At 38.6% G+C, this 15,241-nt stretch overlaps 2 protein-coding genes across 2 annotated transcripts; both read right to left on the bottom strand.

Moving 5' to 3' along the window:
- Positions 1-5,030: 5,030 nt before the first annotated feature.
- Positions 5,031-9,087, bottom strand: LOC103972443 (thiamine-repressible mitochondrial transport protein THI74). The gene is made up of 4 exons (XM_009386786.2): positions 8,832-9,087; positions 7,212-7,843; positions 6,690-7,110; positions 5,031-5,540 (listed from the first exon to the last, which is right to left on the bottom strand). Exons 2-4 carry the CDS (start codon positions 7,779-7,781, stop codon positions 5,227-5,229), a joined length of 1,305 nt encoding a protein of 434 aa, XP_009385061.2. The 5' UTR covers positions 7,782-7,843; positions 8,832-9,087; the 3' UTR covers positions 5,031-5,226.
- A 934-nt stretch (positions 9,088-10,021) lies between these two features.
- On the bottom strand, positions 10,022-14,177 carry LOC103972442 (pentatricopeptide repeat-containing protein At3g20730). The gene is made up of 3 exons (XM_009386785.3): positions 13,324-14,177; positions 11,203-12,723; positions 10,022-10,339 (listed from the first exon to the last, which is right to left on the bottom strand). Exons 1-2 carry the CDS (start codon positions 14,069-14,071, stop codon positions 11,669-11,671), a joined length of 1,803 nt encoding a protein of 600 aa, XP_009385060.2. The 5' UTR covers positions 14,072-14,177; the 3' UTR covers positions 10,022-10,339; positions 11,203-11,668.
- Between the last annotated feature and the right edge of the window lie 1,064 nt (positions 14,178-15,241).

Genomic DNA, 15,241 nt, shown 5'->3' with positions numbered 1-15,241 from the left:
CCTATGCAAGAACCTTGGAATTGGAACTAGTGGGGGTATAGGATCTTCGTGCGATGATTAGGAGTAAAAAACTTATGAAACTGAAAACTAAGTAAGATTCATGAGACACTCTCACTTAAGGGTTATCATATATCTCTAAAATTGTAGATCTAAGTCTGTAAATGAAGGAGCTCTCGTAAGCTCCTCTTTAGTGGTGATCCACATGATGGATGAAGCAATGACATACCTCCTCACATAAGGTATTCTTTCCTTACTTTTGCACACCACCATGCAAACAGGGGCACCAACAAAGGGGCAGCTCTCTTACTGTCCTCTCACATTAGAGACGGGGCAGATTTCTGGAGGAAGAATGGGGCAGGTTCAAGAGGTGGCGACTAAAGGGGTTCAGCCTTATAACCCTTTTAGTCTCATATCCCTTTTATAGAGAGTCTTCTTTATTTACCCTAATGGATCCTATCATATTGGGCATTGGATCCTCTTCCAATTATCCCTGACTTAATGAAAATTGGATCTCTATTTAATTATCCACTCTAAACTCTTATTAAGTCTTACCCAATAAATCTAAAAAAATAGAGGCTTATTAGATATCACATATCCAATCTTCTATTCATTGCATCATTCACCATATATGTGTAACCCTCTAGGCCCAATACTGAGCTGGTCGTGAGTTGCACTTATCAAAACTCTTTCTGATTCAGTGAATTATCATCTCATAATAATTCACTCAACTCATTGACTATGGACGTATTATACCACTATGCCATAACCCCTAGATAGTATAGGGGGGATCTATTGGACTTGTCTACTCTTAATTATCGTGTATCTATAATCCCTCATTCATTTAATATCCTAGAGACCATATACCAGATATGGTATTATTAGGCTCATATGGCATCTACACGAGCCTCTCTTTAATCAAATTCTCCCAGAGAACTCATTCTCTCTAAATTTGAATGACTCTAGTCATGAATTTTCCTAAGCGAGAATACATGGGATATTTCTCTTATGACACCGAGAGCGAATGATCCTCTATTGATACTCAATTGCCCTCGTAAGATTGGCTATCACTCTCAATGACCGACTATGCTAGATCTAGAACTGAGGGCTGCCATCTTACTAGTTAGTTGTTGAACCTCCTTAATTGATCAATGAGAGCACATCTTCATTATGGCTTGGACCTTCTCAGGATTAGCATATATCCCTCATTAGTGTGTAATGAACTCAAGAAACTTCCTACGTTGATCACAAAGACACATTTGGTGGAGTTGAGAAACATATTAAATCGCTTTAGTGTTAGGAACATCTCGGCCAGTTTAGCTAAGTGTGTATCAGATATTTTGTTTTTGAAGGTCATGTCATCCTCATAGGCCTCAATGTTTCTCCCTATTTGATCCTTAAATATCTTATTTGATCACCCTCTACTATGTAGCGCTTGTATTCTTGAGCCCGAAAAATATGACCCATTAGCATTATCTCCCACGATCAGTAATATATGTGTGTTCCTGATACTTAGGTGTCATCCATATTTAGTTGTACCTAATGAAGGTGTCTATGATTGTCAATAGCTCATGACCTAAGGTAGCATATATTAGATGATCGATCTAAGGGAAGGGATAATTATCCTTCGGATAAGCTTTGTTTAAGTCGATGTAATCAATGCACATTCATCGACTTCTATTAACTTTTTTAACAAGTACAACATTAGCAAATCACTAAGGGTATTATACTTTGAAAATGAAGCTAACACCTAATAGTTTATCAACGTTGGTGCTAATGGCTTGTTGACGATCAGGTACAAACTTGTTTGGCCTCTACTTGACCAATCAAGCCTCTAAGGAGATATTTATATGGTGTTATACCACACTAGGGTCAATTATAGGCATATCTCTGATAGATCATGTAAAGACTTCAACATTTGCTCGGAGGAAGTTAGTAAGCTAAACTCGATTGGACTCAAGGAGCTTTAATCTGATCTTCACAGTTTGATTTAGTATAACTTGGTCCAATAACACCTCAAGAAGCAGCTCAATCGGCTCGAGGTGAGAGGTCAACTTCGTGTGCCATCTTAAGGGTCTATTAATGACATCTTGGGTCATGACTTCTATGAGAGGGACACCATTATCGAGTAGAAGTCAAGGCTAGTTCACCCACAATCATGTCGATCTATCTCTTAACTGATCCTCTAGTTTTAGAGAGGGCTCTCATCCTTTTCGAATGAAATAGCCAAGATGACCCAATATGATCAATTCTTGAATTTCCTCATTGAGATCAAGATAATCTTATATATCATGATTATGTTATTAGTGAAATCGATAGTAAATGAACTTGTCTCTTCTCCAGAGAGCGAACCACATGGGGTGAAGATCTCGTAACATCCCCTTCTCTCGAGTTTACAAGAAGGCTTCAGTGCAAGACATGATGAGAGGAGGGAGGACAACTCTTAGTCAAGAGAGTCTCATCTAATCAAAGAATGCATTATAGGTACCTCGGTGATGGGGTAGGGGGTGCATGCTTTTGCTTCAAGTGCTTTTGTGACTCTTCACACCTCCCAACTACCATTGCTTCAACGGTAATATATTGATTGACTCTGTGCAACATCTAAGGTATGTTGATCAACTATCTCTCTATCAATAGCCAACCCCATCATAAATACTTGTATAAGGACAAAGGAATAGAAATTTGTGAACCCTCGAGTCTCGTTAGTAAATCGGGAGACGAACGCTACTAGCAGCTAGCCCTCTGCTTATCGGATGCTAAGAAGGGTAGCAGTTAAATGTCATGGGTGCACATTCCCCACAAAATACTTCTTAAGTTCCCTCATGAGTTGGGTAAAGGTGTTCACCGAGAGGGGTTTCAGGTGGGTGTACCACTCTCAAGCCATATCTCTTGAAGTTGTATTGAAGGCTCAACACATCAGGCTATCTTAAGTACCATATAACTTCATATAGTGCAGAAAGTTATCATATACTCCATCAAATTTGCCTCCCCCCCATTACATAATTGTGGATATGAGAGCCGAAAATTTAAGAGGACTAATTTCTCCTGTATCTATTCTGTGAAGGGGGATTTGATTAAGACGAGGTCAGATAAATTCCCTGCCTTCACCATTTGGGAACTCATGGTGCATGTTCTCTAAACATTGATCCATTTATTGAAGCTAGGCTCATAAGGTGTATTATGAGTTTGTCGATTAGACCTTAAATTCGGGCTTCATTGACTATGTATAGCGAGACCCATTGAACTCAATGGTGGGAGACCTCGGGACCCCCTTGACATGGAACTTCTGCTATAGATTTCTTGAGAGATTAAGCACATTGGCATTTTAGCTCTACCTTAATGCTTTGGCTCTGCTCAACATCTCAACTCCAGTTTGGTGTCTCAGCATATTGAGCAGAATTGACTTACTTCCACTTTGAGTTTGAATTAGATCAAGTCGTTTCTAATGTCTCAACTCAACAAACACTAGACATCAAACTTGCTATAGATTTTTTGAGAGATTAGACACATTGGCACTTTAGCTCCTCAATGGCTCTTCGGCTTAGCTGGACATCTCGACTACAGTTTGACATCTCAGCACATCGAGTATAATTGACTTGCTTCCACTCTAAGTTTGAATTAGCTCGAGTCATTTTTAGTATCTCATTATACAATCAACTTTCTAGATAATATTTTATTTACGACTAGGAAAAGGATCCCAATATGTCTTGGGATAATCATCTAATCACTATCTCGCTATCAACATACCAAATTCTATCGAATGAATCATTAATAGATTGACATGTAAAAAAAATAAATTTTTAATATTTTTTATCCTCCCATTTAATACTTTTTACGATAAACACTTGTTATTCTTCCATAGGAAAATAGATGGAGAAACGGAAAAGAAATGAAAGAAAAAAGATTTTTACTTGATTTGGTTTATAACCGATTTGGATAGAATTATACTTAAATATTATTATTGGATAGAATTATACTTATCCTCTCGTGACGCTTCGAGACTCCTAAGGAAAAGCCCATAAAATCAAGCTTTCTTCGGATAAATCGTCCAAAAATAATTTCGAATTCTTTCATTATAATGCTCATCAAAGAAAATATACTTCTTGCTCGTGTGTCGGCCGAGGCACCGAACACAAAACGGCCCCCACTCATTGGTTTTCAGTCGTCGGTCCCACAAAAGACTATCGGCTCGACCAATAGTGGGAGGTGTTTTAGTTGGAACATCAAATCTCGGGTCTCGGGAAGAGAAATCTTCCCGAGACTTGTAGATGATATCCATGTTTTATTTGCCAAGTTGGCACAAGATGCATGGGTTTTGTATAGCCTTCCTACTGCCGACGGCGGCGGAGTTAAGTAGGAGAATGTTCATGAAACGGAATGAGTCTGACGACGCCTAAATTATCTACATAATGTTGTTGTTGATTATATTTACAGCTTTGTCATTGAGATTCCACATAATTATGATATGTTAGATGATTGCAAGTATATTATTATATTGAGTCTTTCCTATATATAGCATGATATGAGACTATTAATTCAAGATCATGGTTAAATATCGAGAATGACTTTGCTACTTAGTTAGCTAATGTTGTCTATCTCGTGTCGTGGACTTTAACCCCACATGACATGTCGATCGAATAAGATTGGAAGTGTCCACCAAGTGATGATGACGTGTTGCCCAAGTGGCTACGAGACATCAGCAGTCATCAATCTACACGCCACAATCCCCATATCAAATTTGACTTTCAACATAGTTTTACTTTACACAAGTATAAAAACATATCTGCAAGCTTCGGTATGCAGATCGTATATTTGCATTCAAAGTTCAAGGGATAGTGTCGGGCACCCTTTGGCATGTATATAACTCGCTAAGAAAATTGAGGAAAAAAGAATCTTCTAATAGATATCCCTATAAAGCCTGGTGAGGACAGAACCATCCATCCAAGCTGCTTATAACAGTGTAGTAGTAACTCACTAAATCACCTATTTGGAGGCATGGGTGAACCTGTACTTACTTTTCTATGGCCAGTGGAAGGACTGTCTCTGTTCATGTCAGCATATGATGCCTGGAGGCTGCTGAGGATCCTCGTCTCCTGTTGTGTAAGCTCTCTGGATTGATAAACTGATAGATCTACACCGATGCGGATGATCAAGATCATATATATTGCCTGATCCATCAAGCAAAAAATAAGTCTTGAGTACCGCTAGGATGAAAAGATACTGCACGCACTATCGGGCATCAATCGTGCCACCATCTGATGCCAGCTCAAGATGGCCATCATCCACGACAATGCTTGTGACTTCTTCTTTCGGGATGGCTTGAGTTCCAGGGGAATCATCAGATGGGATGTTGATCCCCGCAAACCCAATCATAACAGCGACAGCTCCAATGTAGTCCATGAGGTGGGGAGCATGGCCGGTCAGTGTGTCCACAACAGCGGCTATCGGGACCTGAATTGTTAGACCGGCCGTAGCAACTGTTGTTGTTGTTAAATGGGTGGCCTTCACCCATAAATAATCGCTCAGCACATTGTCCAATAAACCTGTGCCGACATAAATCAGAATAATGTTAAGTTGTAACCATTTCCTAGTCTTTGTTCAGAATACAGACTAAATAAAAGGAAAATTCATCATATCGACCTTAAAAAATATGCAAGTACGTATGCATAGAGCTGCAGGAACTTTCTAAAAAGGATGATTCAGCATGACTTTCTTGTGAAGGAAAACAAATATGTTAGGTAACATAATATGATCCAGAGGATGTAGTACTTCTATCATTTGTTGTTTCCAATAAGCTATTATAGTTTGTAGGCTTCGATAGAAATCATGAATGAGTTTCCACATGGAAGTCAGAAGATAGAACACACATGTACGATACTTCTATAGTTCTTCAGTTTTTCCACTGTTGAGGAGTTGATGAGTATAGCTCAAAATAGTACTGGCACTATGGCTACTGGTAATACAGAAGACCAAATTCACTAACCAATAGTATGGAGTCATAATCTTTGTCAAAAAATTATATCACTGTAAAAGAATTACTGACCACAGAGTATAATTTGAAGTTCCAATAAAAGACCTCATCATGATATTGGACACATTGCGAATGAATTAAACCATTCTTATAGCTGCTGCACTTCTAAATGGGAAGACTGGAACTGGATAGCATAGAACTGCATAAGAAATAGGATTTCACCTACTCCAGTTATGATGCTTGTAACCTCATTAGTACATTTCCACTAATACTCAATAGTTCCATGTAACAAAGTTCACAAATATTGAATCCTCAAAACTTTATTACATTACGAATGGTAGTGGAACTATCATAATACAAATAGAAAAGCCAACAAGAGATTAAGATATAGAGGTTCCCAGTGCTTATTGATGGTTCGGAGCTAGAAGACATGTCATAAGCTATGCTTGTTGGTGAAAAGTGAGGTATTCAATCTTTTTCATGCCAACCTTCTTCGAAAGATAATCATGATAGGTACCACATGTGTCCAAAGATAACATTCTAAGAGCATTAACTTAAGTAGCATCTAGAATTGAGTGTCAGAAAAACATTTTTTTATTTTTCCAAAAGAAAGTGATCACTAGATAATCTAATACAATCCAAAGAGATTATACTCATAATATAAGCTAAGAATAATAATAAAATTGAAACTTGGAGGCTAAAAATAAAAATGACTACAAACCTTTTCCAACAATGAGGCCAAATTGATTCCAGTTAAGGCTGTGAAAGGGCTCCAATCTTGTGAAATTTAAAAATACAGCAACAGGAAGAAATATCAAGAGATTAAATAGCCCAACAAAACCAAGAAACTGAGCGGTACTTGCTTGACCTTCTCCTTTTTTTTCATCAGGTAACTTTTTCCGAATCAGGGTGATATAAACAGCATATAGTCCGGCTGAAATGAGAGCTAGAACATCTCCTAAAAGAGGATTTGTTGCAATTGCACTGACTTCAGAACCTGAATCAGCTAGACTGACAATTATTGTTCCTCCCATGCAGAGAAGAACACTTGTTAGCTTCAGCCATGTGAATTTTTCTCCAAGAAAAGCTAAGGCAACCAAGAAAGTGAAAAGGCTTGACGTGCTGCTCAAAATAGTATTTGACTGCAGATAGGAGTAAATACCCTTAATGTACTATTACAAAACAAACAGGAAATAGGAGATTTGTAGAAAAAGATGGCAACTAATTATGAAATCATACTTACTGTAACTGTCGTATACTTAAGTGAAAGATTGAAGGTTAGTTGTGCAAAGAACCAAAAAGGGCATATCAGCAAGCTGATTGTAGCCACACGAGTACGAGTCCAGCGTCCCTTTGAATCCACTTGCTGACTGCAATCATCTACGGCCATAATTGGTTCTTGCTCAAAGATTATTCTACTCTGACTATGAAATGTACTCTCAGAATCTTGAGATCCAGAGACAGCTCCTGACATAATTTCCATTCCAGTAGGACTGACCACTGGTGGGTGAGTATTATGATCACCTTCTACTAGAAGATTTACATTCTCCAAATCAGCAGATAGCTGCGTATCAGAATGATTCTTGCCTTTGAACCAGGAAAAGATTTTTTCATTTGAATCCTCAACATATCGAGAAATTTCAACAATAGGGATGTAAATCACAAATAATGAGTTGCAGATGTAAGTTATCAAGAAAGGAGAAACACCAGAGTCTACAACAGACTGAACTATATAGCTAGCAGCAATCCATATTGTTGCCACTGCAAGTATATATATCAATCCTAAAACCCAACGCCGTGTGTCTCCCTCCATCCACTTTCAGATCGATTTCCACTCGTGAACCTTATCCAATTGATCCAGGTTGTTACAGCTACCTGGTAAAAAAAACTGCATCATTATGCTTCTAACGAATAATTGTATGACATCCTCTTTTCAGCTCAAGAAGTTGCATAATCACTTAATGAAATGAAAACAAGAATGTGTAGGCTTAGTCTGATTTATTTTATCATTCAAAAGGCAGTAGAGTGAGATAGAAATATATTCAAATGTAATTTGGGATGAATTTCTAAAGAATATAATAAAAGCATACGATTCCAAAACATGTTTTACATCATTCTTAATAATGTATGATACTAATTAACTACCTCTGGTAAAAGAACCAAGAATTGGACCACATAAGACTGCATAATTTCACAATAACTCACACCAAATGCCTTTCTAATTGCAAAAATGAAAAAAAGAGAAAAAAGTCCTATCGATCAAGTGGTCCAAAGACAAGGTCACTGCTGAAAAGAAAAAAGAGAATTTTTCTAGAACAATTATAAATTTAATACTTCTAATGAATAATTCTATGCCATACTCACCCTCGTCCACTGAATCAACAATTAGCAGGAAATTCTGTAGTCACTAAAACATGAAAACAGTGATCTGAACGAGAAACTTTTAGATTCATAGGTCACCGGAGTTCTACTTTAAGAATGTTTCTCTAAAGAATACGCTTATAGTACAAATGTACAACCTTCGTACACGTTCACGTCATTCTATGCCAATGTACGCCACTGATTACCCGCACAACCGCAAAGGAATACCTTCCCTATTCCAAGAAACAAGACATTGCAGCAAAAGCGCGATTTATCATCACAGAACAATCGTTCATCGACACCATTGCAACACAAAAGAAGAAGAAAACCAATAAATCATGTGTTCCGGCACGAGATGATTACAAAGGAGAAAACAGTCTTTTGCTCCTGGCGTCTACCTAATTTCTTCCGAGAGTAATTTAACGCCGAAAGACCCAACGACAAATACTGAGGAAAGATAAAAAACAATCGAAATCAAGAGATCCATAAGGGAAAACGAAACCTTGGAGGTGATCCAATCGACCGTCGGCTCAACGGAATCGACGGAGAAAAACACGACAAATCGAAGCAAGATTGAGAAGCTCAACTCCTCCACAGCTCGAAGAAGCCCCAATCGGCGGACGACGATATCTAATTGGATCTCGTAGGAAGTTTTTGAATCGCCTAACCGAGTTGACCCAATGATACGAAAAGTTATCCCCAAGTTTTTCTACATCGGATTCCGTTCTCCGTGTGCTAAACCCAATCCTATAATTGATCTGTCACGGATGCGGGTTTCTGTGTGATCCGATAACTGAATCCGATTTATAATATTTGTCAAAAACATGGAATCCCAATAAAAGAAGAAAAAAAAGATAAATTTACTTATACATCCTTTTAAAGTCTACAAATATTATATTTACCCCTCTATATATTTTCATTTCATATATTTTCCTCCAAATATTTTGATTATATATCTAAATATTTTGATATCTAATTATATATATATATATATATATATATATATATATATATATATATATATACACAGCATATTGTATTTTTGTTCGCATACAGTATGGTTTATAAATTTGTACTGGTAAATCAAATTTTAAGACCAATAACAGTTTTATATAAATAATAGAAGAAAACCAGCAAGTAATAATATTATATGCAATAGCTTCAAGCCGGCCATTGTCATATGTTGGTCTGAACTAATACATATTTCTAAAAGCTTGAGACAAAATTTCATTTTCATGGAGCACCAAAATCTCAAGGATACAGAAAACGAAATGATAGTATCCAATAGGAACCTGTTCTAATCACTAGCAAATCAACCTTTATTTGTGATTCGAAGAGTAAAAGCAGTAATTTCCTATTGTTGCCTGGATGATGATTTTTTTTCTTTGGTTGAAAATTTAAGGTCCACACTTTTATCATATTAGTTCCTGAAGCAAAGTAGAAATCTGGAGGTCACAGTGCCAGAAACACACTAATGTAGTCTCCGTTTAGGCTTGACCAGATAGGCTAATACACAGTACAACATTAAACAAGATGTCCCTATACTGTCTCTGATGAAACTATTACTTGGAGTAGTAAAAATATTTTCCAGCAAATCTCTTTTCCTTTTTCTTTTGTAAGAAAAGGGCTAACTGAGAGGACATTCACATTTAACTTCTTCCCTGTGGATATCAGGCATCAAAATCCACAAGATTCAGTGAATCAACACAAATGGCATTCATAACCCTGTGGACATAATATTTCCTGCTATCTGCAAGTTCATCACATAGACCAATGGAACTTGTATTAGACTATATTCTAGAATGACATCCTGTTCTGAGCTTGCAATATAAAATATTTTGCAACTTAAAAGATCATATGAAATAGCACCATAAGCACCACGATCTCATAGGTTAGAGATTGTTGACACAGCATTTACTTTGCAGGGTTGAGGTGGCCTCATGCAGTTGTCTGCTCGTTGCCTGCGCCAACACAGCCATCACTTCCATTGAAATCAGAAATCATTCCTTCCTGCATTCAAAAATTAAAACTGTAGTGACTATTAAAGTTTCTCTTCTTGAAGAAAGAGGGAGAAAAAGAAATATACACAAATGGTCCACATCCATATATATAAGAAACCAGAAACTGCTTCACCATATGGCCTAAAATGCTAGGCAACCTGATTCTTGGGTAACAAGATATACTTATCTATTCACCATACTAATTGGTCCACGACAAAAGTTTGAAACACCCCATTGTTCCTTTGTGGGTTATATCTTACTCTAACATGGATAAACAAGAAGGCCACACCCCTGCTTTGATATGGATACCATATCCACCATGGGCTTTTTACAAGTCTAGCGGTTGGTGATTGACTTTTTCCGTTGCAGTCTCCCTCAAAGTTAACTTATTCGCTTCATATTTTAATGTAGTTTAGAATCTGAAACATAACACAATCCTACAAGTATTCTGTTTCCCACACACCACCATGGGAAAGAGAAGCCAATGTTTTGAAATTTAGTTGAGTGAAGCATGGTGAAAGGGAGAAGCAATTTTGAAAATCTGAAGGATGCAAGTTTTCATGTGCAACTCATAACACTAGCAGGGACTACAGAAATCAGATGTTTGCTTTCACTACAAGCAATGTATTTGATGAGAATTTACACTTCAAAACAAATAGTTGGTTTCTGTAAAGCATACCACCAAATCAAGCCCATCAGCGGACCAGCTAGATATCATATCAAGTGACGAAAAAATATGCAGACAGCATGGTCTTTGGCTTACGGTAACTTTTCCCTTTTCTTATCCTCTTTTTAGTCACTCAAAAATTTTCCCTGAGCAAATAAAATTGATGCATAAATCTAAATTCGGAGCAGAATGACATAGAAAATTACCTTTTTCTGGCCGCTTAAAAAGCTGAAACACAATTTCAATGCTGAATTTTGAGGCTGCTCAATTATGCTTTCCTAGAATCTCAGCAGCAACTCTGTCTCCTCGCAGACTTTCCATCATCTTCATAACTCAAACCATGATATGTCTGGTACCTTTAGAAGATAAAAGTTCTCTGCTGTTTGACGGTATTTAGCATTTTGGTGTGACAACTTGAACAAGGCTCTTCCAGAGTTCTTTAACCACAAGTCCCTTCAAAATTCTCTCTAGAACATTTTCTGAAAGAAGATTCTCTCTGCAACATATGTCACCATGCTATGGAAAAGTAAAGGATGAACGTACGATTTACAAAATAGACTCAGCCTGTTGTTCCATCCGTGGAATTTAACGAATGTTGAACTTATTTCTCTGCTTTGAGTTCACGATTAAGGTATTTCTGCATGCAGGAAACATGTTGTGCCTTCTTCTCAACTAAATGTAACTATGGCCAGCATCCTTCTTTGTTGATCTTTGTTCCATCATTTCCCTCATCTTCAATGCCGACTCCCATAATCCTGCAGCAGTATATACATTTGCAAGGACTACATAGTTTACAGATCTTTCAGGATATAAACTAAGAAGATATCCAGCAGCCACTTCACCAAGGTTCATATCACCATACATTCTACATGCACCAAGCATAGCACCCCAAAGCGATGCATTGGGCCTAATATTCATCTTGCAAACTAGATCATAAGCTTCTTTTAGTTGACCTCCACGTGCAAGGAGATCCACAGCACAAGAATAATGTTCAACTCTTGGAATGATTTGATACTTGCTCACCATCAAGTGAAAATATTCCAAGCCCTTGCTAATCAAGCCAGAATGACTGCATGCAAAGAGAAGAGCAAGAAACGTGACATCGTTTGGCTTCACCCCATCCTCCTCCATCTTTGAGAAAAGTGTTATTGCACCTTCTCCGCAACCATTCTTTCCATATCCAGTTATCAGAGAAGTCCATGAAATAACATTTTTATGTCTCATCTCATAGAAAGCATGACAGGCATCCTGAAGTTCACCTGACTTTGCATACATGTCAATAAGTGCATTGCCCAAGGCTACATCATAATCTGGGTGCTCCTTTAACATATGAGCATGAATTTGTCTTCCAAAACTCAATGAAGGCACATTAGCACATACATTAAGAATGCAACTTAACATGACATCATCTATTCTCATGCCCATATGATTTATCCCACGGAATATCTCAAATGCCTTCCAACTACAGCTTTTGTCCAGTGCATACCCAGTAACTAATGCAGTACATGAAATCAGGTCCCGGTCAACCATAGAATCATACAGCAGCTGTGCCTGACATAAGCTCCTGCATTTTGCATATGCATCGATCAATGACCCAGAGACAACACAGTGACTTCCATGGCCCAATTTGACAATTGAAGCATGGATCTGGTTAACATAAATAGGAGATCTAAGTACACCAGAGGCCCTTAGAACACTTGCATAAGTGAATCGATCAGGCCGCATACCTGTTTCAATAAAGAGTTTAGACTAAGTAACAGGTCCATAAGTGAGATTCAACAAGATTGAATGTTGTTCTTGCTGACCAAATTACATTTTGAGGACTTCATTTTGAGGAATAATGACCAAATTACAGAAATCATACAAGAAATTAAAAGTAGAAGAAATATCTTGATGACTTTAAGGTCATGTACATTTTTCATGACCGAAGATGATTACACCTTACAGCCTCTTGATAGTAATTACAGTTTACATAAAACAAGCTATGCCAATACAACTGAAATACACAGTACAGTTGAGCAGCAATTTATCCATATTGATTAAACGTTTAGCTATATGCAATGAGATCTAAAAATTGAGCAGTAAAAACATTCCAAGTTGCTAGGACATTAGATTCAAGCCTAACAAAAGCAATCCTAACATTCTAAAGATCCATGAGCTGGCTCCTAAATGCTATCACGCAAATCACCATGAGACATCGTAGATTATTGCATGTAAATTATATCATATGGTAGCACTGATTCATATATGCTGCATGATCTTACATGCAATTAGATTCTTGAATTAGCAGAGTAACTAAAAACCATTTGAACAAATTTAAGCCATACCATCACGAATCATCAAACAGAACGCTCCAAATGCATCATCCCCAAGACCTCGCACGGCACAACCACCGACGATGGAATTCCAAGCAACAACATCCCTCTTGTTCATCCTCCCAAACAGTCGCAATGCCTCATCGACTGACCCGCACTTCAAATGCATATCAACGAGAGCGCTCTGCACGAACAAATCGTCCTGAAATCTGCTCTTGGCTATACATCCATGAACCTGCTGGCCACTGCCGATGCAACCCAAACTGGTGCACGCCCTGAGGGCGCTCCCATACGTGAACTGGTTGCCCTTAAGACCCGACGATCGCATGTTAGAAAACACTTCCAACGCTTCTTCGGCACGCCCATTTCTGGAGTACCCAGAAACCAACGCGGTCCACGACACGACACTCCTTTCAGGCATATCATCGAACACCCTTCGCGCTGCGGCCAACTCGCCAAACTTGGCATAAAAGATGATGAGTTTGGTGCTCAGGTGGAGGTCAGGGGCGTGACCGGCCGAGCGCAGGTGGACGTGGAGTGACACACCATCTTCCTTGGCGCCGGAATCGATGCAGAGCTGGAGGAGCGAGGAGTAGGCGGAAGAAGGTAGAGCAGGTGCGGAGGGATCGGAGACGAGGGAACGGATGGCTTCTCTTCGCCGGCCGAGATCGCACAGCGTGAGCACTTTGGGCTCGGGGTTTGCGTAGCGGGTGAGCTTGGAGAGGCGAACGATGGCAATATTCTCGCGAATCGCGTTCATGGACGTCGCCGAGGAACGGACAGCTCCTCTTCGCGCCGTTACGGAGCAATATATGAAATCGATGCGCTCATAAGACTATAGAGACAACAAAGAGCAACCAACTTGAGACGAGTGCTGCTCGCACGAGTCTGAGAATATTAATAATAAAAACTTATTTCGAATTTGATTAATTTGGTGGAAATGAGTCATCCAAAAGTCGAAGTTTGAACCATTAATTCAAAATGATTAAACCTAAATTAATTTTAATACACACATCATATTTTTAATATGAGACTAATAATGCACATGTCTTTATATTGTTAGGTTCTAGAAAATGCCACGAAAAACAAACATAGAATCAACGTGGCTTTTCTGTATTCGCTATTGCTTTGTCACTTCCAGATCGTAGTTCGATTGCGTGAGTGTTGCATCGTTGTCACTGTGTTGAATGACTGGTGACAGTTGACTCTTTCCAAGAGGGTGACGGTGCTACTTGCCCTCTGCAGATTGGACTTGGTGGTAGGTTTGGGTGGGACATTTCAATCAATCTCGACTGTGACTCATCCAGCTTGATGATGTACGTACGTATAATTATCACTGTCTACGGATTTGTAGCGAGTACTCTTAACATACTCTCCACGCATGTTCGGTTTGGCCACCACATCTAGCCATCAAGTGATCTTACACAACTGTGTTTTCTTCTGTTTCCTATAGCGATGCAGTCTTGCTCATCTCTTTCCTCAGATAGATTTGCATGAAAACGTATGTGGCTCTTTATGTGCAGGTCTCAGAACATTGACTTTGATGAGATGGAATCTCTCTTTGGCCACTGTAACTTGAGGTTGGTACTCAGACGACCTTAAATGCTGCTGTTTTTGGTAGCTGGCAGATCACTTGCTATTTGGTATTCTCACTTCTGGACTGCTGGAGTTTCTCTTGCAAAAAGCACTGCCAGCAATGGTGGTGTGTGGGTCCGGAAGCTGAAGCTCGACTGTTGTTGATCGAGCCTTTTGAAAGGTTGTGCATGAAAAAGCTTTGACGAGAGTTGCAACAGATGCAATCATGATTTGCAATTATAATTATGATTTGCGTGAAGTACATGTCATCTCTCTCGATTATATAATCCTATAGTTGCATAAGAACTTCCATTAAGAATGTAGCTATGTGATTGAAGGACTTGAGTTGTGTGGA

Source organism: Musa acuminata, chromosome BXJ3-11 (genome assembly GCF_036884655.1).
Source record: "Musa acuminata AAA Group cultivar baxijiao chromosome BXJ3-11, Cavendish_Baxijiao_AAA, whole genome shotgun sequence".
NCBI classification, from domain to species: domain Eukaryota; kingdom Viridiplantae; phylum Streptophyta; class Magnoliopsida; order Zingiberales; family Musaceae; genus Musa; species Musa acuminata.
Note: the sequence above shows the minus strand (reverse complement) of the source record. Positions and strands in the feature narration are given on the sequence as shown.